Consider the following 22,970-nt stretch of genomic DNA (forward strand, 5'->3'; position numbering starts at 1 on the left):
AGAGCTCTCAAAGGTCCATTTTTATGCAAATGTATCCCTCTAACAGAATTTTACCAATTACATGAAATATAAAAGATAAACTGAAACATTTTAATAACAAAGTTGTCAGGTCCAATGGCTCCTGCCTGGCACTCAGGAGACTGAGGCAGCCGGACTATACTGAGTCTGAGGCCAGCCTGAGCTACAGTGTGAGACCCTGTCTCAAACAAAAGTTAACTAAATTGACTATGCCCAAACCTTCACCCAGACATTAAGATTCTAACTCAAAGAACGTCAGAACTCGAGATTGTGTCTGGAGATAGGTGACTTTGTAAGCGGAAGAGGTGAGGGCAGGAACAGATATGAACAAGGACCACATAAAGAAGTGAGAGAAAGATGGCCATTTGTAAGCCAAAGACACTTAAACTTCCAGCCTCCAGAAAGGCAAATAAAGTTAATTTCTGTTGTTTACACCATCCGGTGTGGTACTTCTTCCAGTCACTCAAGCCAGTTAATACTGATGATACTAAGACCCAGCAGCCCACTAGTTACAGGGAACAAGACAGCACCAATCATCCAACAATTCGGTCCTGCAATGCTCTTCCCTTGCACTTTATTACAGTTCTTAAAATCCAAAAGGTAAACTGGACAGTGGCGGCACACACCTTCAATCCCAGCACTCAGGAGGCAGAGGCACTCGGTTCGAGGCCAGCCTGATCTACCAGGCAAGTTCCAAGACAGCCTGGGCTGTTACACAGAGAAACCCTATCTTGAAAAACTAAAAACTAAAAAATCCAAAAGATACAAGGATGATCAAAGTCAAAAAAACAAACAAACAAACAAAAAAACCTGCCAGAAACCACCAAACTCACATTCCCAATTCTCATTTTGATCAAATGAAGGTTTTGGAAAAAGAAGCAAAGAGAAAGAAGAAATCTGGTGGTGACTGACTGCACACACACACACACACACACACACACACACACACACACACACACACGGTAACTATCTGTTAAGATGCACTTATACAAAGACCCAACGTAGCAGGTAACTTCCAGAGAGATGTCAAGAGTAGGGAAAAATTTAAGAGCAAGGCTTTGGACTAGATCACCAGACACTAAAATTCCAACTCTGCCTCTTACTAGTTATGGAGCAGCTAACCAATGACCTGCCTCTCTGTGCCCTGGCTTTATCATCTGTGAAACAGGGATGCAAGGATATCCTCCTTATGTGACAGTTCTGAAGGTCAGTGAGTCAGTAAGTTGGACCATCTCAAAGTACCATTTTTACAAGTGCAAAAGTGGCCAGACACCAGCAATTTCAGATGGCTGAAGAGGCGAGATGGAAAGCAATTAAAACAGTGCCTGGCACCCTGTGAGCACTCTCTGGATGTAATGAATGATCACTGTTACCACAGGCTCAGCACACCACACTAACAAGCTACTGGTTTTATTCCATGTTTGTGTACTTCCACCAACCCCCAAGAGTGCTGCCCAGGCTTTCAACCCCCTCCCTTCACCCCCCCCTTCACCCCCTCCCCTCCCCCCTCAGTTGCGGGCACTCCCTTCTTCTGAACACTTCCTATTTCAGTGCTCGTTCTGCTACAGGAAGTCAAATGTCTTCTCTGTGAAACCGAAGTTTTTAGCTGCATCTGAGAGAAGTGTGACTCCCTCGGGCTCTGCGCTCTTTTCTCCAGGTGAGGGGGAGTGGTCCAACACAACATCGACCAGTCCAGACTTCCTAGAGTCAGTCCTTCTTCACCCAAAACAATTCCAGAGACTTTTCGAATCTGGAGCTGATAGTATTGAAACAGAATTTTAAAAGGACACAGTCTGGCTGGATCTACTGTGTCTAGACTATTTATTGGACCTCAGCTTAGCCATCCTCCGGTATTTTCTTTCCTTATCTATGTCCCAACTTTGGGTTTTGGAAGGCTGAGGAGGATTAGGAAGAAAATTAGGCAGGCACTCAGGACATCAGCAACAAAAGCCTTCACCACCACCACCACGATCATCATTCCCACATGGGGATGACACCCAGAACACCCTTGGAAACTCTCCTCCACGACCTTTTCTCCGTTATTAGACCCACGAAACTGGTACTTCCACAGTAAGGCAGGTAGGAGCAATGACTTTGGACAGGACCACCTAGCTATGATGCCTCCAACAAATTTTCCTACCAACTTCTGTCTCAGAAGCAATGCAACAGACCTTTCCCCACCGCATGGTCTGTGGGACTCAGGACCCTCTCAGCGAGTAGTCCTCGCTCATCCCAAACAGGTTCGCTTTCAACCGCCCTCGGCATTGGCCCCTAAGTCCTCGAGTCTCTTCTTGGGGAGTTTTCCCCGGCCTCAGCAGGTGTCGCCCTAACTTGTCCCACGTTGCTCGGCGGAGTGCCCCACGGAGAGTGCTCCCTCTAACCAAACCCATTTTCTCTCCCGGCCGGCGGATGCTCCCTCACTCAGCAGGTGCTCCTGCAGCCAGGTCGCCTATCTCGCGGGTCCCTCTCCGCCCGGTGCTTGCACACAGGTGTCTCCGCTCAGCAAATTCGCGCCATCCCTCCCCACCCAATCCTCCTCCTCTCAGCCTCCGGCCCCTCACCTGCGCGGCGGGTTCCTCAGCTGCACGGTCTCCATGGCGCTGCCGGCAGCCGCCCAGACCGCCTCAATACTCCATCCTCCCGAAGCCCGCCCCGCAAACCCTCCCACACTTCCGCTTTCCGCCCCTACCGGAAGCGGCGGGGAGGGGGAGGCGTGAGCGACGTGGGTCACGTGATACTGTGGCGCGCAGCTATAGAAGTCCGAAACCGAAGAGGCGCCTCTCGGGCGGCCTCTGGTGGCTCAAGCGTTAGCGACACCCTCCCGTTCATTGCCTTTGGACTGAGTACTTGAAGCCTGATTGCCTAAGGGTTCCCCAATTTCTCCTGTAGTGAGGCTATTAGCAAAGCATGGGCTTTATAAGAATTGAGTTCTTTTTAGGGAAAAAAGGGAAAAGCTGCAAGCACCCTGTAAGCTAGAGTGCAGTTAAGAAACAGAACAAAAAAAAAAAAAAAAAAACACCGAAATGTCCGGTCCATGACTGGGGAGGTTTTTATTGTAGATAAGAACAGCCAGGATGCCGGGCGGTGGTGGCGCACGCCTTTAATCCCAGCACTCGGGAGGCAGAGCCAGGCGGATCTCCGTGAGTTCGAGGCCAGCCTGGGCTACCAAGTGAGCTCCAGGAAAGGCGCAAAGCTACGCAGAGAAACCCTGTCTCGAAAAAAAAAAAAAAGAACAGCCAGGAGCATCTGAATGAATCCAGAGCAGAGAGAAAAATCAGAGTGGCTAGGACTATTTCTTGGGAGCAGAAAAAAATAGCAGAGAGAGAGAACTGCGTGTCGGGTAAAATAAACAAACTTGCCATAACTAGAAAGCAGAGCTGCTGTGGAGGGGAGCGAGCTAGCTGAAACTAGAACAGCCTGGGAGCTAGCATAGTGGAGGAGAGAAGGGCCAGGATGCTAGCGTCCTGGGGCTTTGATATTCATAACAGGTACATGTTACTAAGGACTCAAGGAGCCCGGAGGTTAGCATGGGCTTTGATGTGTAACCACAGCTATGTGTCAACAGAGAGCCACAGGTATCCTTGGCCACAGGCAAGAGAAGATATTAAGTAGCACCTTTTGGTAGACAGAAACTCGTTTCACAGGTTCCAGAGGAATATACCAGTCTACCGGCCAGTAATTCTTTTGTTTACCCTGTCAATATTCAACATAAGCTGAGCCTAGACGGTCATCTTGGACCTAGTCAGTAGGCCTGCCCTTTTGGGGAGGAGAGGGGATTGGGGGTTCCCTTTGGACCTGACACACCCCCAGAAACAGCAGACCCACTGACTTGGTCCAAAATGCCAGTCTAGGTTCAGCTCAAGCTGGACTACAGAGTTGTGGACGGATAGAGCAAAGCTCACAGATTTCTGTGGTTTCTTCTCTGTGCCCTAACACTTGCTTTGTGAGGTTTGGGGGTTTTTGTTTTTAGTTTGGGTTTGTTTGTAGGGATCTGTCTGAGGTAGCATCTCATATACACTGTGGGTGGCTTGTAACTCACTATGTAGACCAGAGACCCGCCTGCCTCTGCCCCCCAAGTGCTGGGAGCATGTGCCACCACGATGGGTCAAATCTGGGGTGTTTTGCTTACTAGCAGTTTTGTTGTTTTAACTTTTAATTAGCATATATTGGTTTGTTTTCATCTCACTGTTGTAGCCCTGGCTGGCCAGGTATTCCTGATATTCCTGTTGCAGCCTCCATACTACATGATTACAGGTATTCCCACCACACCTACTAAAAACGATTGTTTTAAAGTGAAGCCAACCTCAGTGGAAGTGCTTGATTCATTTGCATTCACTCATTAAATAAACTTTATGGCCCACAAGATGCCAGGTACTTTGCAGCTCTCTGGAATCCTACGCCTTACATCTCAGGTTTCAGCTCAATTAGTTACTCTCAGAGGCTTTCCTCAGCTTGACCACGTCTAACAGCCTCCACGTTATTTCCTATAACATAGTTGTGTGTTTTCTTGGTTTTGTTTTAAAACAGGAGCTCACTTACATTGGCCTTAGCCTCCCACGTGGTAGGATTTCAGACCTGAGCCACCAAACCCAGCTGCTTTGGATTTTGTTGATTTTTTTTTTTGAGTGGGGGGGCCTGCATTGTATTCTTTTGTGTGTATGGTCTTCTGTTTCGCCAGTCTCACTGTGTCGACCGTGAAGTTCTCTTGGTTGCCGTGAACAGGCTGCCTTAAGCCTTCCATAAAATTGCACCACCCCGCACTTTGCTTCTTTATAATATTAATCTCTTGATGAAAAATTCATCTTCTTTCGGTCGTGGATTGTTTCCCAGGCCCCCCGGACTGTGAGCCTCACAAGGGATGACAATCCGGCTCCTTCTGAGATTCAGTCACGGTCGCCACCGCAATCCCGAAAGAAACGTGGAGCATCGCCCTCTTTAATCCGGTGGACCACAAATTCCAGACTGAGCACGCGCAGAGGGCCTGGGTTCTCGAAGGCCCCGCCTCCGATCCTCTTGGCTCCGCCCCTCCTAGCCCCACCCCTAGAGAACAATGAGCGGCCAGACCTAAGGGCTTGAGCCCACGCTTCCGCCCGCCCCCGGCCACCTAGCCCCACCCCGTCTGGCCCCGCCCCTCGGGCCCAGTCCGCAGCGGGCCTTAAAGGCACGCAGCCGCAGCTGCCGGGGGGAAGCTGTTGCGCACTAGCGAGCCGGGAGCGGAGTTGGTCCCTGCTTACCGGCCCTCCCAGGGATGGCCCCCAAAGTCTCAGACTCTGTGGAACAGCTCCGCGCTGCCGGCAACCAGAACTTCCGCAATGGCCAGTATGGCGAGGCCTCGGCGCTGTACGAGCGCGCACTGCGGCTGCTGCAGGCGCGAGGTAGGAACCCGCCCCGCGTTTCCCCCCTCCGGGCTTGCGTCCTCCACCTGCATCCCCGCACCGAGCCTCAAGTTGGCTCAGCCTTCGGGCTCTCCTTTCCCAGCATCCAACCGCCACACCAGGCCCTCGCAGGGCTTGATCCCGCGCTTCCTCCCGTCCCTTGCCGCCTAGCTGCGACCCCCATCTAGCTCCGCCCCCCGAGGCCAGTCGGCTGCGGGCCTTAAGGGCACGCAGCCGCCGCTTCCGCCCGGAAGCTGTTGCGCACTACTCTGCGGGGAACGGAGGTGGTCCCTGTTTGCCGGTCTCCCGGGATGGCCCCCAAACTCTCAGACTCTGTGGAAGAGCTCCGCGCTGCCGGCAACCAGAGTTTCCGCAACGGCCAGTACGCCGAGGCCTCGGCGCTGTACGAGCGCGCGCTGCGACTGCTGCAGGCGCGAGGTAGGAGCCCGCCCCTCGTTCCCCCTCCGGGCCTGCAGGCGTCATGCACCCGCATCGGCGCCCAGGCCTCACGTTGACCTAGTGTTCTGGGTCTTTTCCCAGGCCAACCGCCGCACCAGGCCCTCCTATCACGCTCCCACATCTTCGTCACTTTAGCATCCTATGGAAAACTTATTTGGCTCTTCTGCCTGCTTTTTTGTCCTCTTGGCTTGTATCCTAAGTTACTCAGGCCTCTCTCTGACCCTTGATATAGCGGTCCTCCTCACATCTATAAATTTTACAATACAGTAGAGCACCTTTTGTATACTGACTGACTGTGGCGTGATGGGGTCTTTTCAAGGGTCGAACTTCATGGGGGCAGTTGTCTTATGTTTGTGAATAAGTAAACGAGACCTCTGAGATTAGAGCTATTAAGACAAGGTAATGTGATAGAGTTGGATCCCTTAGGAAGTCACAACTTCTTGAGATATTTGAGGTGATGTCCATGAGATGCTGGGCATTGAGCATCCCACGTGTAGGGAACCATCTGAAAGGATCCAGATAGACTAAACAGTATGAACTACTAACGAGAATATTTAAAACATGAAGTAGATAAAGCCTTATTGTGTAGGTGGTTTAAGCCCTCCAAAGAGTTGAGATCGTATCCCCTAATTAGAAGAGCTTGAAACAGAGGATTGGCGTATTATCGATTCTCCTAGGCTTTGCCCAAAGTTCCAGAAGCTTTGACTTGAGGATATCCTTGAATCTCGTTTTCTCTTAAGTCCTCATTCTCATTTTCTTGATAGCGTTTCTTGAGTGTTTTTCCGTGTGCTAGATATTATCGTTGTTTATCTTCATTATGATCAAATCAATTAAACACTTGTAAATGAGGAATTCTGAAGAATTAATTGCCTAACTAGGATTGCACAGTGAAGATGTCAGACCCAGGATCTGAATATAGATTTGTCTGATTTCTGAGTCCAGGTTTTTTTAATTAATTAATTTTTTTTTTTTACTTGTAATCATAGGTATGGGGCGGCGGGTGGGTAATGTGCATGAAGCATCCTTCCCCTAGAGCTGGAGTTAAACTTGTGAACTGCCAGATGTGGGTGGTGGGAACTGAGCTCTGGTCCTCTGCAGAATCAGTACTTCCTCCTTTTTGTTTAACGTTTTTATAGTTTCAAGCTCCCGTTTTTTCTCCCTGGAAACCCTCTTGGGCTTCTCACATTATTTCGGTCTCACATCATGAAGTTGCTGAGGAATCTGAAGTTGTTGGCTTCTTTTATTCACAACCCCCTTCCCGGAATAAATATAATCACTGTTGGCCCAGAAAAAGCTGTTTTTTCGAGAGTTTATTTGAGACCCCTTAGAATAGTTACCCTGGTGTTTAAATTTACCAGATTTTTGTTCTGATCCTACTACTGATTTTCTGTGTGATTATGTGGGTAATTCTCTTGACTTCTCAGATCAGTCTTCTTGGCCTTAAGAGAAGTTGGGGGGCTCACTGGAGCTAGAGAGGTGGCTCAGCAGTTAAGAGCACTGGCTGCTCTTTCAGAGGACCCAGGTTCAATTCCCAGGACCCACATGGAGGGTCACAACTGACTGTGACTCCAGTTCTAGGGGACGTGACGCTGACAGCCTCACACAGACATACATGCAGGCAAAACACCAATGCACATAAAGTAAAAGAGGAGCTCAGGGAAGCCTTCGAATGTGGATGCACACAAGTGCTCAGGAGGGCTGAGTGGATTGTGTAGGACCCTCAGCTGGATTTGAGGTTCTGAGAACCTTTCCAACATAGCCCTGCTACTTGTGTGCAGCTCTGTGCTTTGGTGACTTGAGATGGATTACTGGTTTTTAAGTGCTTGTACTTGTTCCTTATGTCAAAGATGTATTTATCTTACCTGTGTATTTTCTGACCCAAGAGAAGAGCAAAGAGGTATAAATTTATTATGTTGATTCTTGTTAGTATTGAATGAAGGATATCAAGTGGCAACATGGTATCATACTTCCTGAAGCAAGTTGCAACGTGATGCCCCTTGGGAACCACTTAACGATACTGTCTGTACCTTACTGTTAATGGTGTATACTAAAATGGGCAGTGCTTGAGGATTGTGCTGGCCTCCAGGGAGAGGGAGCAGAGGGACAAGGATGAGAATGGATGGAGCTTTAGCCATTTCAAAAATAAAATGAAGGCCAGCTGGTCTGTGTAGGGGCTTCCAGGCCAGTTAGGCCTACATAGTGAGACCTTGCTCTGAAATAGATAAATGAATGAGTGAGGGTGTGGAGGTGCCCACCTGTTGTCCTAGCACTCCAGAGACTGGAGCAAGAAGGCTGTTGGAAGGTCCACATGGAAAGATGGAAATCCTCCTGCCTCTGACTCAGGAGCACTGAGATTAAAGGCAATTGGTTTTGAATTTTAAAAAAAGAAAGAGACAGAGAGAGAGAGAGAGAGAGAGAGAGAGAAAGAAGGAAGAAACTAGGTGTGATGACCTGAATCTTGTAGCCCTAGTACTTTGGGAAACTGAGGCAGGGGAACTGCTAGTTCAATGTCAACCTGAACAGTGAGACCTGACTCAAAAAAGGGGGCTAGGGTGGGAACAACTGATTTTGCTAAAGTGGTGGATACTGAGTATTCGACAGTTGAATGTCTAAATAGAATTTTTCAGTAAGACCTTTGGACTACATGCCCAGGAGTTACTTGGTCAGCACTAATTGTTGTTGTTGTTGTTGTTGTTGTTGTTGTTGTTGTTGTTGTTTTTCTGTGCTTTGTGTTGTTTTATGACCCATGCTAGTGAGTAAAATGTAGTTGAAAATTTCTTCTGAAATGAAGATCAGGGGTTAAAAAAGAGAGCACAAAGTTGGGGAACATGGAAATGGGGGTGAGTCTAGGAGGTGGGGGCCCTAATACAGCCAAAATATGTTTAACGATACTCAAATTAATAAAAGTATTTGTAAAATGAACATTGAGGTCTGTGAGGTGGCTCAGCAGGTGAAGGCACTTGCTGCCACACCTGATGATCTGAGTTCTGTTCCTCAGCCCCACGTGGTGGAAGGAGAGAACCGACTCCTTCAGCTTGTCCTCTGACCTCTTTGGGCACATGCACACACACAAAGTACATTTTAAAAATAAAAACAATGATAGTCACAGTGAGAGATTTCAGCTTCTGAGAGTAAGCATTGGCTTTAGAGAAGTGACTAATAATAATTGTCCTTTGGGGTAGTTCACTTTGAGTTCCCAGAGTCTTGGCAGAGCCAGCTCTGTTACCACTTCTCTAGTAAAGTCTTTTCTGACTTAACTCACTGCTCTCTAGCTTGCATTTCCCTCCAACTCTGGGTACCTCCCTCTGACAGGCATTTATTACTGTCCTTTTCCTTGTGTTTTTCCACTGAGTGCCCCATGCATTCTGTAATAAAGTTAGCCACACACCCAAGTAATTAAAGCATTGCTTTCTCTGAGGCAGAAGCCAGCTGTATTTCATGTTTATCTTTACATCTGTTACCAAGTTCAGTTTTTAAATGAGGAATAAATAAGGTTCCTATGAATGCCAGAAATCTCAATTCCCCAGTCTTGGCAAGAATGGCAAATGTACTATCCTGCCTGATAGAAGCCTGGTTAGACTACAGTCCTCTGCTGTGATTTCCTGAGCCTTGTGAGCTCCAGCTGTGAGGTGCATCCCTATGTCCTCTGACCTCTATCTCCTAACTCATGACCTTCTTGCTCTTCCTGCCTCCATCTGGGCAGGTTCTGCAGACCCCGAAGAAGAAAGCGTTCTGTACTCCAACCGTGCAGCATGCTACTTGAAGGATGGGAACTGCACAGACTGCATCAAAGATTGCACTTCGTAAGTGGCCCGGGGAGACTCTGGAATGCCTGAGGGTTTCCCAAGAGCAAGCCAGGTTTCTTCTTCGGGAGAATCCCACCATTTCCCTCTGTGACAGATCTTAGAAAGTGTCACTAAATGTTATCAGGCCATTTAGAGTGACAGGCCCCACTGGGTCCTTGTTGTCTTAGAGTTTTGGCAGTGCTTCTGAGAGTGGTGTAGGATGGGAAGTTAGACCGGTGGGGTGAGACACAGTTAGAGCGACTGACTTGCTCGGGTGTTTTCGGGATGATGATGTGAGAGGTAAGAGGAAGGAAAGGGGGGATAAGTGTTAACCGATTGTCTAAAGGAGCGGAGATGGTCAGGCACACCTTTAATCCAGTGCTCAGTAGGCAGAGGCAGGCAGATCTTTGTGAGATCAAGGCTAGCCTGTTCTATGTAATGAGTTCCAGGCCAGCCAGGGCTACATAGTGAGAGCCTGTCTCAGAAGGAGCAGGGGATAGGAGGCAAAAGAGAGCAAGAAAGGACAGTCTGTCAGTAACAGGTGTACAGGACATTGAAGGGTTTTCCTGTCCTGTTCTTCCAGCTAGCCTTTGTCCTTCATGGCTAAGCCAGCATACAGCTGCCAACTGGGTTCTTCTGGCTAATCCTAGATGTGATGCTCTTTTACATGCATGGGAGGACAGGGAGAGAGGTGCGCTCATGGAGCCTGTGCTAGGTTTTTTGTCTTTACCAGGGTACTCACTCTGACGGTAAATTTAGCCTCCTTCCCAGAGCAGAATGAGTTGCCAAAGACTGGGATGATAAGGTGATTTGCCTGGGGTCCCGTGGCTAGTGGCAGTGTGGGTAGAATGTGAACTTAGCCCCAGGGCCTGTTTGTTACTGCTGCTGGACTACAGTGTGGAAACATGTCCACATGAAAACTCTGAGACTCCTGTTCTTCATTTGGGTGGGGGGACATAAAAATTGATACATGTGCACATACATTTCAGTAGTGGTTCTCTGCCTTCTTTCCCTTCCCACTTCAGTCTAAGTTGAGAATTCCCTACCTATCCTAGAAATGGTGTCTTCCTGCCAGAAATTAACTAGGTTATGCTGACTACTACAGATGGCCCTACCTGAATCACTACACCGTTGGGGAAGCCTGTTGGCCTAGCAGACAGGTGACATTTCTGCATCTTGTTCTAGAGCGCTGGCCTTGGTTCCCTTCAGCATCAAGCCCTTGCTGCGAAGGGCATCAGCATATGAAGCCCTGGAGAAGTACCCCCTGGCCTACGTCGACTATAAGACAGTGCTGCAAATTGATAACAGTGTGGCATCAGCCCTGGAAGGCATCAACAGGTGAGCCCAGTGTCTGCAGGACTTCTCCATGGAACTTGGAACCAGTACCCTTGATTGGCCTGGGCCATTGCTTTAGTTGTTTTCTGAGTGTGATCCCTTTGACTGTGCTTGAAAAACTGTGTGTGTGTGTGTGTGTGTGTGTGTGTGTGTGTGTGTGTGTGTGTGTGTTCGTTCATGTATGCATGTAGAGGCTATGGGGTGTCTTCCTTTATCACTCCCAACCTTATTTTTTAACAGTCTCTCATTGACAGAGCACATCAGTTTGGCTAAACTAACTGGCCAGCAGCCTCCAGAGACCCTCCTGTCTGCTTCTCCCGGATTATTATAGGCATACACTACCATGTGCAGCTTTTATTCAAGTGCTCAATATTCAGAATCAGGCCCTAATGCTTACATGATAAGCATCTCTTTAGCCCTGTTGACTTAGGAAAGTCTTGTTTGTTTGTTTGTTTGTTTGGTAGACAGGGTCTCACTATGTAGCTCTGGCTGTCCTGGAACTCACTATGTAGACTAGGCTGGCCACAGAGACTTGGAAAACTCTTAATATGTTCAACTAAGTATATAAGGATCTGCTGCTGCATTTAGCAGATTGTGTAATATGTAACTGGAGTTAAAGAGATGGCTCGGCAGTTATGAGTGCTTGCTGCTTTTGCAGGGGACCTGAGTTCCATTCCTAGCACCTACTTTGGGCAGCTCGCAACCATCTGTAATTCTAGTTCCAAAGTGATCTGATGCATCCATGGGCACTCGAACTCCCGTGGACTGACTCTTACACTTAATAGTAAAGTGGATTTTTTAAGTCAGAATTACTGAGATTGATGGTTTTTGCTGCATGTGCACATTCATTCGCACACTGCTATTTATTGAGCTCTCTTTAAAGTACAGGAGGCTCGGTGGAGGATAGCAAGATTGAAGAGATTCAGACCCACTCATGTTCAGAGTGCTAATTCTGACTGGAGAGTAAGAAACACATGGAGCTAGAATGCTGCCAGGTGGGATTCTGGTCTCCTGAGCCATCACTAGATTTTTCTTTATCTTTTGTTTGTATATTTGATCAGGATTCCTGTTCATGTGGACTGCTAGAAAGCCCAAGCACCAAACAGTGTAATATGGTCTATGTTTGGTTTCTTGGTTGGCTTGTGTCAACACCCAGTTTTCTCTTGGAGTCTTTTTGTCATTCACTAAACACTACTAGTTTTGTGCCAGACTTTGCACAAGGACCTGCTGAATGAGACATACCTCTCTGTCTTTACACAGCTCTTGGCCTCCAAGGGAGTACTCGTCAGTATTGCACAGGTTCAAGGTAGTCATGCAGTGTTAAGTACAGGAGTGGCCAGCATACATTCTCCAGGACAGAAGAGAGGCCAGAGAGTGCTTTTCATAGTGAAGTCACTAGTGAGGCTGAGAGCAGCAATTCAGTGAGGTCAGAAGCAGATGGCAGGTTATGAAGGGAGATGGGAGTGTAGCTGGAGTGGTAAGGGGTGTCCAGGAGAGTTATATACGTGAGCAGGTTGAAGGGACTTTAGTGTGGAGTCAGTCACTTGGGAGAAAGATGCTGCCCAGGTGAGGTCCCTGAAAGAGGCAGGGATGGATGGGGCCCAGAGCTTACACGGAACAGGTTGGCTATCTGTGACAGGAGAGAAGTAGGGATGATTGAACGGTATCTTAACTACCTTCCTGGTGCTGTGATAGCGTACCCCGACAAAAACTATTAAAGGTCAAAGGTTTATTCTGGCCCACAGCTAAAGGATCTAGTCCATCGTGGCAGGCAGCAGGAGCTTGAGGCAGCTGCTCACATTTCATCTGCAGTCAGGAAGCAGAGTGGTCAGTGCTGATGCTCAGCTGGCTTCGCCATTGTGTGCAGTCCAGGACCGAAGCTCAGGGAAGGAGTGGGCTTCCCACCTCAGTTAACTTATGGAGATAACCCCTCACGGGTAGGCTTGCCCAGATGCTTGTCCCTTTGGTGGTTCCAGATCTCATCAAGTTGACAATTGAGGGTTTTGTTTGCTTGTTTGTTTTTATGAGTGTTTCTCTGCCTGTGTGTATGTGCACCACGTGCATGCCTGGTGCCCTCAGAGGTCAAAGGAGGATGTGGGATGTCCTGGAACTTGAATTACAGATGGTTGTGAGCCACCATGTGGGTGCTAGAAACCTGAAAAACAAGTGTTCTTACACACTGAGTTCTCTCTCCAGCCCCGACAATTAAGATTAACCGTCACGAGTAACCAGGTTTTTATTTGGGGAATAAGAGAGAACGCTTTGAAAAAATGTTAGGGAATAGGAATTGGAATAGCTGGGCCAAGCAAGAAAACTGCTCCAAAGCCTAGTGAGAGGCTGTGAATTTGCTGTGGTTTCTGTCTGTGTGGTTTTAGTCTTATAACACAGGAAGAGGATGCAGGAGTTTTCTTCACTCCTGTAGCGCACGCATACTTACTGTGTCTTGGTGGGAGCCAGGTGATGTACTAAGTGCCAGAAATCCGTTTCCACTAACAACATGGACCTCATGGGCAAAGAACACCATTTTAAGTTGAAAATGAAATAAGCAGGAGTTAGCTAGCTCTCCAGAGTAGGAATGGAAAACGGAAGGAATTGTGTAATGCAGAGGAGATGTGCATAAGGTCGGGGAGAAGGAGCTCGTTTGCTGAGGATCAAACCTAGTGCCTTGTATGTGCTGGGCAGACACTCTACCACTGAGCCACACAGCCATTGGAGTCAGGAGTGGATGTGACACACACTAAAAATAGAGAGGAGGGAGAATGCTAGAACCCACAGGCCATATTAGCCTGCAAATGGAACCACTGAGGTTTTAGTATTGCTGAATGGGCTGATTGACACTTACAAGAAAATCCAGTCTGAACAGTAAGCAAATGACAGGTGTTTGTATGCTTTGAACTACTTTCCATGAGAAAATATTATATATATATATTTTCCCCCTTGGTTTTTCGAGACAGGGTTTCTCTGTGTAGCTTCTGGAGCCTGTCCTGGAACTCACTTTGTAGACCAAGCTGGCCTCGAACTCACAGAGATTCACCTGCCTCTGCTCCCAAGGGCTGGGATGCCACCACTGTCCGGTTTTGTTTTGTTTTTTTTAATGGGATCCTTTCTTGGGAGTATTATGCAAAGTTTACCTTTAACAACTAGCAGGGGGACCTTAAAATTCATGTTTGGCAGCCAGGCTAAGGGAAAGTGTCCTGTGGTGTCAGGTCTGAGAAGGAATTGGTGAGGAGTAGGCTCCCATTCATCTGTTAGAGCATGTGGGAAATACAAATAGTGGGGGGTATGCCCTGCCTTGTGAAGGAGCCTCCATCCCTTGGGGTGAAAGAGGAACAGCTTGACCTGGCGAGACACCTCATGCAACTCCTCATCCTTTCCTTCCAGAATCACTAGAGCTCTCATGGACTCACTTGGGCCTGAGTGGCGCCTGAAGCTGCCCCCCATTCCTGTGGTGCCTGTTTCAGCCCAGAAGAGATGGAATTCCATGCCTTCGGAGAATCACAAAGAGACAGCTAAAAACAAATCCAAAGAGACAACTGCAAAGAGCAGAGGTGAGCTCTTTCCAAGTGTCAATCTAAGAAGTTTAGAGTGGCCTTCCAAGAGTTGGCCTCATGTAACTGTTAGGCAATAAATAAAATGAAAAACATCATAAAAGGGTCTCAACTTCTTAGAGATTATCTCCTTGACTGGACAGTGAAGTCGTCAATGAAAGGCTTAAGTGATACAAGATGTGTAAACCGGCCTGGGACATGGGTGCAAGTGCTAGTTCTCATTCACTAGCAGTACTTGGAGTGTGTTGCTTAGAATGTTTTTGATTGCAAGAACAGAAACTTCCAACATGGCAAAATAATAAAGGAAATGTATTGGCTCATAATTATAGATGTCATGCCAAAAACTCCATCCCACTCTTACCTGCCCCTCAACTCAATCGTTTTTTTTGTTTTTCAATTCAGTTAAGTCACTTCCTCTATATAACTTAGCTTGTATTTTCCCAGTGTCCTGGTGTGATTGGTCACAGGCTCCTGTAACCAAGAGATGAAGTTTTATAACTGTCTCAGCGCCGCCCCCCCTTTCCCTGGTATCATCCCCATAACTAGAAAGTGATGCCTTCCTGAGAACACATGTCTTGGGTGAACCTGGAAAAGAATGAATAAAGACAGAGAGCTGGGCAACCAGGGGATTGTCTGCTGGGAAGCTCTCACTAATGTTCCAGGAGAACTGTCCCAGTGTGAGTCAAGACTAGCAAGTGTGAGTCAAGATGGGAGTGCAGAAGGGACAGAGGCAGAGCTCTTTTATGGACAAGTTAGTTTTAGTGGAAGAGGGCAACATTACTCCTCTTTGCAGGAAGCTCCCTAGACAGCATGTGGGAGCCTGGTTGTTGTTTTCCACTCTTAGAAGGAAATTACGGAGTGCTAATGAACTAGATGGCCTCAAGGTACCTGGCTTTTCTTTTGTTCCTCTGGAGTCACTGAGCCATGTGGTACAGGCCCTGTGCTAAGCAGCAGAGACAGGGACAGAACTTGACCCTTAGGGAGCTCCTGGTCTAGGGAAAAATGGAGTTATGTTGATGGTGTTTTAAGATCTATGGAGGAAAAGCAGGTGCCGTGGAATTGTTAGTGTTTGGGAAGTTGACATTGAGGAGTCAAGGCAAGGCTCACACTAGGGCGTGATAAAAGTGATATCTTGAGCTGGACCTTAAAGGATGAGGTCATTAGGGAGGAAAATTGGGGGCAGAAGCAATGGAAGGAGCTGGAGAAGGGAAATGCATGAATAAACATGACTGCAGGGGACGGATTGCAGAGCCCAGGTGAAACTGAGTCTGTATGCATCCACCCTGCTGGGCTGCTTCTAGAAACTCACGCTCCTGTGCACAGGAGTGGTCACTGCAGAATGTTTTGTGATAGCAAAACAAAACTAGAAATAACCCAGGTCTCCACAAACGAGAGGAGGGGACAGATCCTGGAATTTTGGAAGTGAAAATGTATCAACATAGACAAATGTCAGGAATAGAATGTTGAGGGACAGCAACCAAGCCATAAGAGACTATATGGAAATACTTGCTTCTTTATAGGACGCTCCATGACAAGTGGCTTATAGGTGCTTTTGTATCCACAGCTGTGGTTTATATGGATTGAGATAGTTAGCTTAAGGGAAGGGGGAAGCACAGAATTAGAAAGAATAGTCTTTCAAGAGTGGATGGGTTGGGGAGGGTCCACAGGGCTTCCGGTCCTAGTAATAATTCCTAAGCAGAGGATGAGTCGTAGCACTGGTTTTATTCCCGTAACTTTACCCTGGTTGAAAATACCGAGTGTTTTAAAGATTAAAATGTGGTGCTGGGAATGAGACTGGGACAATTGACTGGAGCCACACAGTCAAGGGCCTTCACACACTAGTGTGAGCAGCTTGGGTTTCACCTTGTTCTCTGCTCTCTCCGCTAAGGGCTGGGGCAGAGCTGCAGGGCAGGTGGAAGTGGGTACTCACAGGCCCCCAGCACATCAGACAAGCCTCTCAGCCCCTTTCTGAAGCCCAGAAGCTGCAGCCTTGCTTTACTAGATGCTTCTCATTAAGTTTGTAGGCTGTTCTCCACTTTGGCCTGTATTATTCTCAGATCTGATCCTGACATAGCCCTTCACACTGGGGAGGAAACGGAGGTACTGAAGTTAAGTGGGTCGTGCAGAACATTCCAGCTACCCAGTGGCAGTACCACAAGTAAACCTGGCTTGCTTTTTATCATGTATATATGATGCATGTGTAAATGTGTTTGTGAGTCTCCGTTCTCTTCTAACAAAAACCTTTAATTGACTAAAAGCCATTAATTAGGGACTGAGTAGTCAGGAGGAGTGGTCTGCAGCCGCCCAGGCAGTCCCTGACTTGGAAGAGATGCTGCTGAAGAGATCTCACTGATCTCCTTTGAGCACCTGATCCATGGTTTTTTCCTCTTCTGAATTTGTGTCTAGTGCCTTCTGCTGGGGATGTGGAGAGAGCCAGAGTTCTGAAGGAAGAAGGCAATGAGCTTGTAAAGAAGGGCAACCATAAGAAAGCTATTGAGAAGTACAGTGAAAGCCTCTTGTGTAGTAGCCTGGAATCTGCCACATACAGCAACAGGTATCTTCTGCGCAGCTCTGGCCTCGGGATTCTCCAAAGGCTTTTCTGAAGGCTGGGGTGTAGCGGGGAGATGCTCGCCTGCCGTGGGCTCCGGGGTGGGGATGTAGCTCAGAGGATACGTGCTTGCCTACCACAGACTCCTGATTGTAGAGGAAGTCATGTGCATTCCCACCTACCCCAGAACCGTGAACAAGGTATTGATAGCGGCCGCTGTAAAGGGTAGAGACGTAAAGAGCTGCTCAGCAGTCGTCTTCACTGTCTGTCCTAGCCCTCATCCCAGAATTTTAAGCTTTCAGTAACCTGCTCTCTGCCCATGGTTGCTCTAGCCAACCTGTTTCTGACAGTTCTGGCCTAGAGCCCAGCGAGCGGAGTAACTATTGTCTGGCTAGAGCAGGAAGAAAGACAATAGTTACAAAGGAGTAACTATTGTCAGGAAGAAAGAGTGCCTTCTGGCTGAGTGCAGAGCAGCAGGAACTGCTATTGGGAAGCTCCGAGCTGGGAGGCACAGGAGCCGGGGGGACCCTCCTCCCCCTCTTGTGGGACTCACTGCTCTATACTGATATTTGGCAGTTTAGGTGACTAGAGATAGGACACACACACACACACACACACACACACACACACACACACACACCCTTGTGTGGTACTCACTGCTTTATACTGATGTTCAACAGTGTAGGTGACAGAGACCAGTATTACTGATTTTAAAGTTGAGAAAATGAAGATGCTGTCTAACTTCTGGCTCCAGTGAAATCCATTACTTTTATTGTCAGAAGCTTGAGACAGTCAGCAAGAGGCGCTGCCTCCCCCACACATTTATCATTGATTCCCACATGACATGCATTCAGAAGTCTAGTTGGAACATCTTGACTCTGGGAGCTGGAGAGATAGCTAAGCATGAGTAGTTCGCACCGTATCAGACAATTCATGGCCACCTCTAACTTCCATTACTGGGATCCAGTGCCCTCTTCTGGCCTCTCTGGGCACTGTACTTACACACATGGTGCACATAAACACATGCAGGCACACAAAACAATAAATCCTTTCAAAAAGTCTGATCTGATAGAACTTCCTTGTTCCTCAGTAAAAACTTTTAAGATAAAACGTGTTTCCAGACAGTGAGATGACTCAGCAGGTAAAGGTACTCACCACCCAAGTCTGGTGACCTGCATTCTGATCCGCAGAGCCCACATTCAATAAGAGTGGAAAGAAAACGGACTTCACAGTTCTGTACTGACTCCACATGTATGCCATGGCATGTGCACCTGCATGCACATATCGGGAACATATAGACAGACAGTATTTTCTTAGCTGAAGAAAATTTAAAACTAAAGCCTGTTTCAGGTTGTAGCGAGGTGCTTTGGTGCACACACTGAAACACTTGTGCAGGCCTGAGGTGGCTTCCTGAGATCAGCTAGTGTTTCTTCAGTGGACTGTGGGAACTGTGTTCACAGGAGGTGGCGTAAGAAATTAAGTAGATTTACCTCACTCAGGTTTGGTTTTGCTGCTTCTTTGGAGTTGCCTATGACTTTCCGAGCTGACTGGACCAGGGTGCCTCCTTTGCGAGGCTAGCTTGTACAGGAAGCCCGTGGCCTACTGGATCCCTCTCTTCTCTAAGCTCTTTGGCCTTGGTGTTGCTAGAAGCCCATTAGCTCATTCTCCTAAGAATATTTTATTTTTGCCATAACTTGTAAGAATTTGTTTAAATACTGTCCTTTAAACAAATGTGTCTGGGCTCCAGGTTTACTTCTCCTCCTTTATAATGTGTTCATTTGAAATGTGGTCTTGCCCCTTGGGTGGGGGTATACTGCCAGGCGTCACACTGAGGGCCTCGTGCATGCTAGGCCAGCACTGTCCACTGACCTGTACTCCAGCCTGAGGTAGATTTTTGTGTTGTTTGTTTTTAAGTGGTGTTGATGATTCCAGAGTTAATCAGGGGGAAAAAATCGTTTAGTTTAAGTGTGGGAAGAAGAGGTATCAGTCAGTGAATAATGTTGGGTTGTCCAGGTGGGGGCTAAATACAAATTTTTCCTCTCTGTATTTTTAAATAACTAAAATTCATTAGCTACCATTTTCTTCCATCTTCACAGAAATTACAATTTAAGACCCAGGTTTGTTACAGTCATAGGACAAGAGACTCTTGGTAACTTCTTCAGAGTGCCTGGCAATTACAGAATTTGAGCTGTTGGTGTCTCTTGATCTGGCAGCCTCTTCCCCGGGGAGTTCACTGCAGCATTCTGTACTTACCATGCTGGAAACAGTGAAGATATTTGCAGAGAGGGAATTGGTAAAACAAACGATGCCATATCCAACTGTCATGCTCTGTATCCACTAAAAACAATGAGGGGGAATGAGGGGGCCAAGTTGACAGGCTTCCTTATGAGACATTTCAAAGTATGGGAAGTTGGAAACATGCAAGTACCTTGAACACCATCTACTCAACATCTAAGTTGTCCAGTAGATACACAGTGCTGGGGGCCCTATCCAGTGCTGAGCTCTCCACTCCATCCCTAGCCCAGTCCATGTTATTGTTGATTGTTCCAAAGTAATTGCTTACATCTTTACACTCTACCCCTGAAACGTCAGCAGGCATAATGTTAGTTAGTATTTAATATTCATGCATTTATTTTTTCTTAAAATGGGTAAAATTTTTCATCTGTTGAGGAAAATGTTTGAAGAACTTTTCTTGGCTAAATGAACCTTACGCAGGGTGGTGAATGACAGAAGTATGCAAGGTCAGGCTCTGGGTTCCTGCAGACCCACTGGTTTGAACTCCAGCTCTGCCTCTCACTGGTAGTAGGCCTTGGGCAAGTCCCTTGACTCCTGAGCCAGTTATGAAGCTTCTTATAGCCTTTGCATCTGCAAAAAAAGGCCAGGGAACTGGAGAAATGGCCAGCAGTTAAAGAGCACTGGCTGCTCTTCCAGGGGACCCAGTTTCAGTTCTCAGCACCCTTATGGCAGCTCACAGCCACCTGTAACTCTAGTTCCAGAGGATCTAACACCTCTTTCTGGCCTCCACGGGCTCCAGCACACGTGTGACAATAACATACACACATAAACCTAAATCTTGGGAGGTGAGGCTAGACTGGAGAGGACCGAGGTAGAAACAGCAGCACAGAATGGGTGCTCAGCAAATCGGGTCATCCCCAACTGCCTCCATCTTGCTTAGGGGACCCACCAGTGACTGAACTTGTGCGATGGTCTTTCCCCATCAGAGCTCTCTGCCATCTGGTCCTGAAACAGTACAAGGAGGCAGTAAAGGACTGCACAGAAGCCCTCAAGCTGGATGGAAAGAATGTGAAAGCGTTTTACAGACGGGCTCAAGCCTACAAGGCACTCAAGGTAAAGGATCCCTGCTCAGAAACCCAGCTGTAGTCCGATTTATGCCAGTGCTGGCTCCTGCGGTATCGAGCCAAGCAGCGCTTGCTGTGTCCTCCCAAGCCCTCAGCAGCTCTGGTCTGGGGTTTGAAAACATCTCCTGCCTCAGCAGCTTTCCCACTCCAGTGGGTCTCACCTCCTCCCTTCCCCAACTCTTCTTTTCTCTTGCATAGGACTATAAATCCAGCCTTGCAGATATTAGCAGCCTCCTACAAATTGAACCCAGGAATGGCCCTGCACAGAAGTTACGGCAGGAAGTCAACCAGAACATGAACTAACCCCAAGAGGGCAACAGGAACCCTCTACCCGACCTTCCCAGACAAGGAAGCTAGGGGCCTCCCTGCATCTGCCCCCAATACCCAGCATGCCCCTGCGGGAGTGCAAAAGCAACCCCACTTTGGCCCCTTGGAGAGGTGGCAGCCTTCCACCGGAGAAGCTTCGCTTGCCCCAATTACGTCCATTGCAGACAAGCACAGGACAGTTTTTATTTCCAGAAAGGTCTCCACTGGAGCTAACGTGTGAAGGTCCAGCCCCAGCCTCATCCCCTTGCTTCAGCCTGGTCCTCATCAACAAAGTCCTTGGCAATTGTCATGCCCCAGATGTGCCGCAGACTGATTGATGCCTTGTGGTGTCCCCAGAGCCCACGCACACGTCTGCAGTTAGTCTGAGCTGGGAGGGTAGTGCTGACAGGCTAAAGTGCTGGCTTACCTACACCCCGAGCAGCCTGTTGAGCTGGTTCTCCAAGGCTGCCATCTCCCCAAGGGTACAGCTGCTGTCTGCACCCTGTCCTTGGCACAGTGTCCTGTGTTGAGCCCCCAGTGCCTTTGGTCCAGGCCCTTTGTGGGAAGGCAGAGCCTGACCCTTGGAGGCTTTGTGCTGCTGCCTTCTGTATGGAGCTACCTACGCTGTTCAAAGAGCCCGAGTTCCTCCTGGGATGGGGAGAGAGGCCGCCTTGAGATTAGTGTCCCTCCAGTCTGAGCAGGAACTGACCTTTCCCCGACAGCAGCCCCTCAGGCTTCTTCATTGTTTTCTGTTGTTCCTGTTAATATGTTAAAGTTAATTGAACGGATTTTATTGAACTGTGTGTTTCTGTTGCATTAAAAGGTTTTCTTGTGTACAGCCGGCTTTTTCATGTTTGTCCTCTCAGCCTTGCATCTGAACTCGGGAGTGATAACAGTTGTTATGCTGTGTTGAATATGGCACAGAACAGAAAATAAAAGCAAGCTAGAGCTTAAACACATCTCTCCTGTTACTGAATTTCAACCCTGTTAAAGAAATGTTCATTTTAAAATATTTTCACTTACGGTTATTTCCTGAATAAGATAAGAGAATGATCTTTGAAAAAGAAGAAACAGCTACTGATTTTGGGAATTCATTTGTTTATTGAGGAAATTGTCAGAACAGCCCAGGCATTGCGTATAGTCCGAAGGAAACAGGATGACTAGATCGGTCCCTGCTCTCAGAGGAGTGGCCTTGTGAGAAGACAAGGATTAATCAGATAACTAAGTATAAAGCTGCACCTGCCTTAGGCAGCATGGAGGAGCTAGCTATCCAGCGGTCAGCTGCCTTGCCTGCCTCCATGAAGAGGTTTACACAGTGGAAAGGTAAAGGTCTGTTGGTGAGTAGAGCGTGAACTGAGTTCAGAAGAAAAAGCTAAGAGCAGGGGATGTAGCCCAGTGGTAGAGCATTTGCCTAGCAGAAGCCCTGGGTTCAAGACCCTGCACCACAAAAAGTAAAGGGAAAAGCTGCCCATTGTGGAACTAAGTATACAGGTTCCTCAAAAAGTACCCACAGTGAGTTCTGGGGTTACACAGAACCTGTCTCAAAAGAAAAAACACCTAGCAGTCACCTCTCCTTAGAGACACTTGTACATCCATGTTTATTGTGGCAACGTTCACAAAAGCCAAGATTTAATGAATCAGTATAAACCACCATCAACAGATGAATGGATGAAGTGTACACATACACAGTGAGGTGTGCACATACACCTTAGCATGTGTGAGGAATGCACGCGCCACAGTACACGTGGACATCAGAGAACTCTGTGAAGTTGTTTCTCTCCTTCCACCTTTACATGAGTTCCAGGTGTCAAACTCAGCTCACCAGGTTTCTGTGGCAGTGACATCACCTGGTGGACCATCTCTGGCCTACACAGTAGAGTTTTATTCAGCCATAAAGAATGGAAAAAAAAAATTTTTTTTTTTTGCAGGAAAACAGATGGAGCTGGAGATCATGTTAAGCAATTAAACCAGACTCATGATTTTTTTTTGTTTTGTTTTGTTTTGTTTTTTCGAGACAGGGTTTCTCTGCATAGTTTTAGAGCCTGTCCTGGATCTCACTCTGTAGCCCAGGCTGGCCTCAAACTCACAGAGATCTGCCTGGCTCTGCCTCCCGAGTGCTGGGGTTAAAGGCGTGCACCACCACCGCCGCCGCCGCCGCCGCCGCCGCCGCTGCCGCCGCCGCTGCCGCCGCCGCCGCCGTCACCACCCAGCATGTTTTCTTATATATGGAATCTAGA

At 47.8% G+C, this 22,970-nt stretch overlaps 2 protein-coding genes across 3 annotated transcripts in view; one reads left to right on the top strand and one right to left on the bottom strand.

Moving 5' to 3' along the window:
- Stk4 (serine/threonine kinase 4) overlaps positions 1–2,722 on the bottom strand; it is a 97,218-nt gene extending 94,496 nt beyond the window's left edge. Inside the window, exon 1 of the mRNA XM_042276772.2 lies at positions 2,580–2,722. Coding sequence (XP_042132706.2) covers positions 2,580–2,614 — 35 coding nt within the window. The 5' untranslated portion in view covers positions 2,615–2,722. The remainder of the gene's footprint in view (positions 1–2,579) is intronic.
- Positions 2,723–5,038: 2,316 nt separating this feature from the next.
- On the top strand, positions 5,039–21,569 carry Tomm34 (translocase of outer mitochondrial membrane 34). 2 transcript variants are annotated; one of them, XM_015999151.3, is made up of 7 exons: positions 5,039–5,393; positions 9,556–9,655; positions 10,823–10,975; positions 14,354–14,520; positions 16,927–17,074; positions 20,290–20,416; positions 20,626–21,569. In XM_015999151.3, exons 1-7 carry the CDS (start codon positions 5,267–5,269, stop codon positions 20,728–20,730), a joined length of 927 nt encoding a protein of 308 aa, XP_015854637.2. In that variant the 5' UTR covers positions 5,039–5,266; the 3' UTR covers positions 20,731–21,569. The 2 variants fall into 2 exon arrangements, with proteins under 2 accessions (XP_015854637.2, XP_006971073.2); XM_006971011.4 differs by lacking the exon at positions 5,039–5,393 and adding an exon at positions 5,497–5,831.
- Positions 21,570–22,970: the final 1,401 nt, after the last annotated feature.

This window comes from Peromyscus maniculatus, chromosome 4, assembly GCF_049852395.1.
Source record: "Peromyscus maniculatus bairdii isolate BWxNUB_F1_BW_parent chromosome 4, HU_Pman_BW_mat_3.1, whole genome shotgun sequence".
NCBI lineage: Eukaryota > Metazoa > Chordata > Mammalia > Rodentia > Cricetidae > Peromyscus > Peromyscus maniculatus.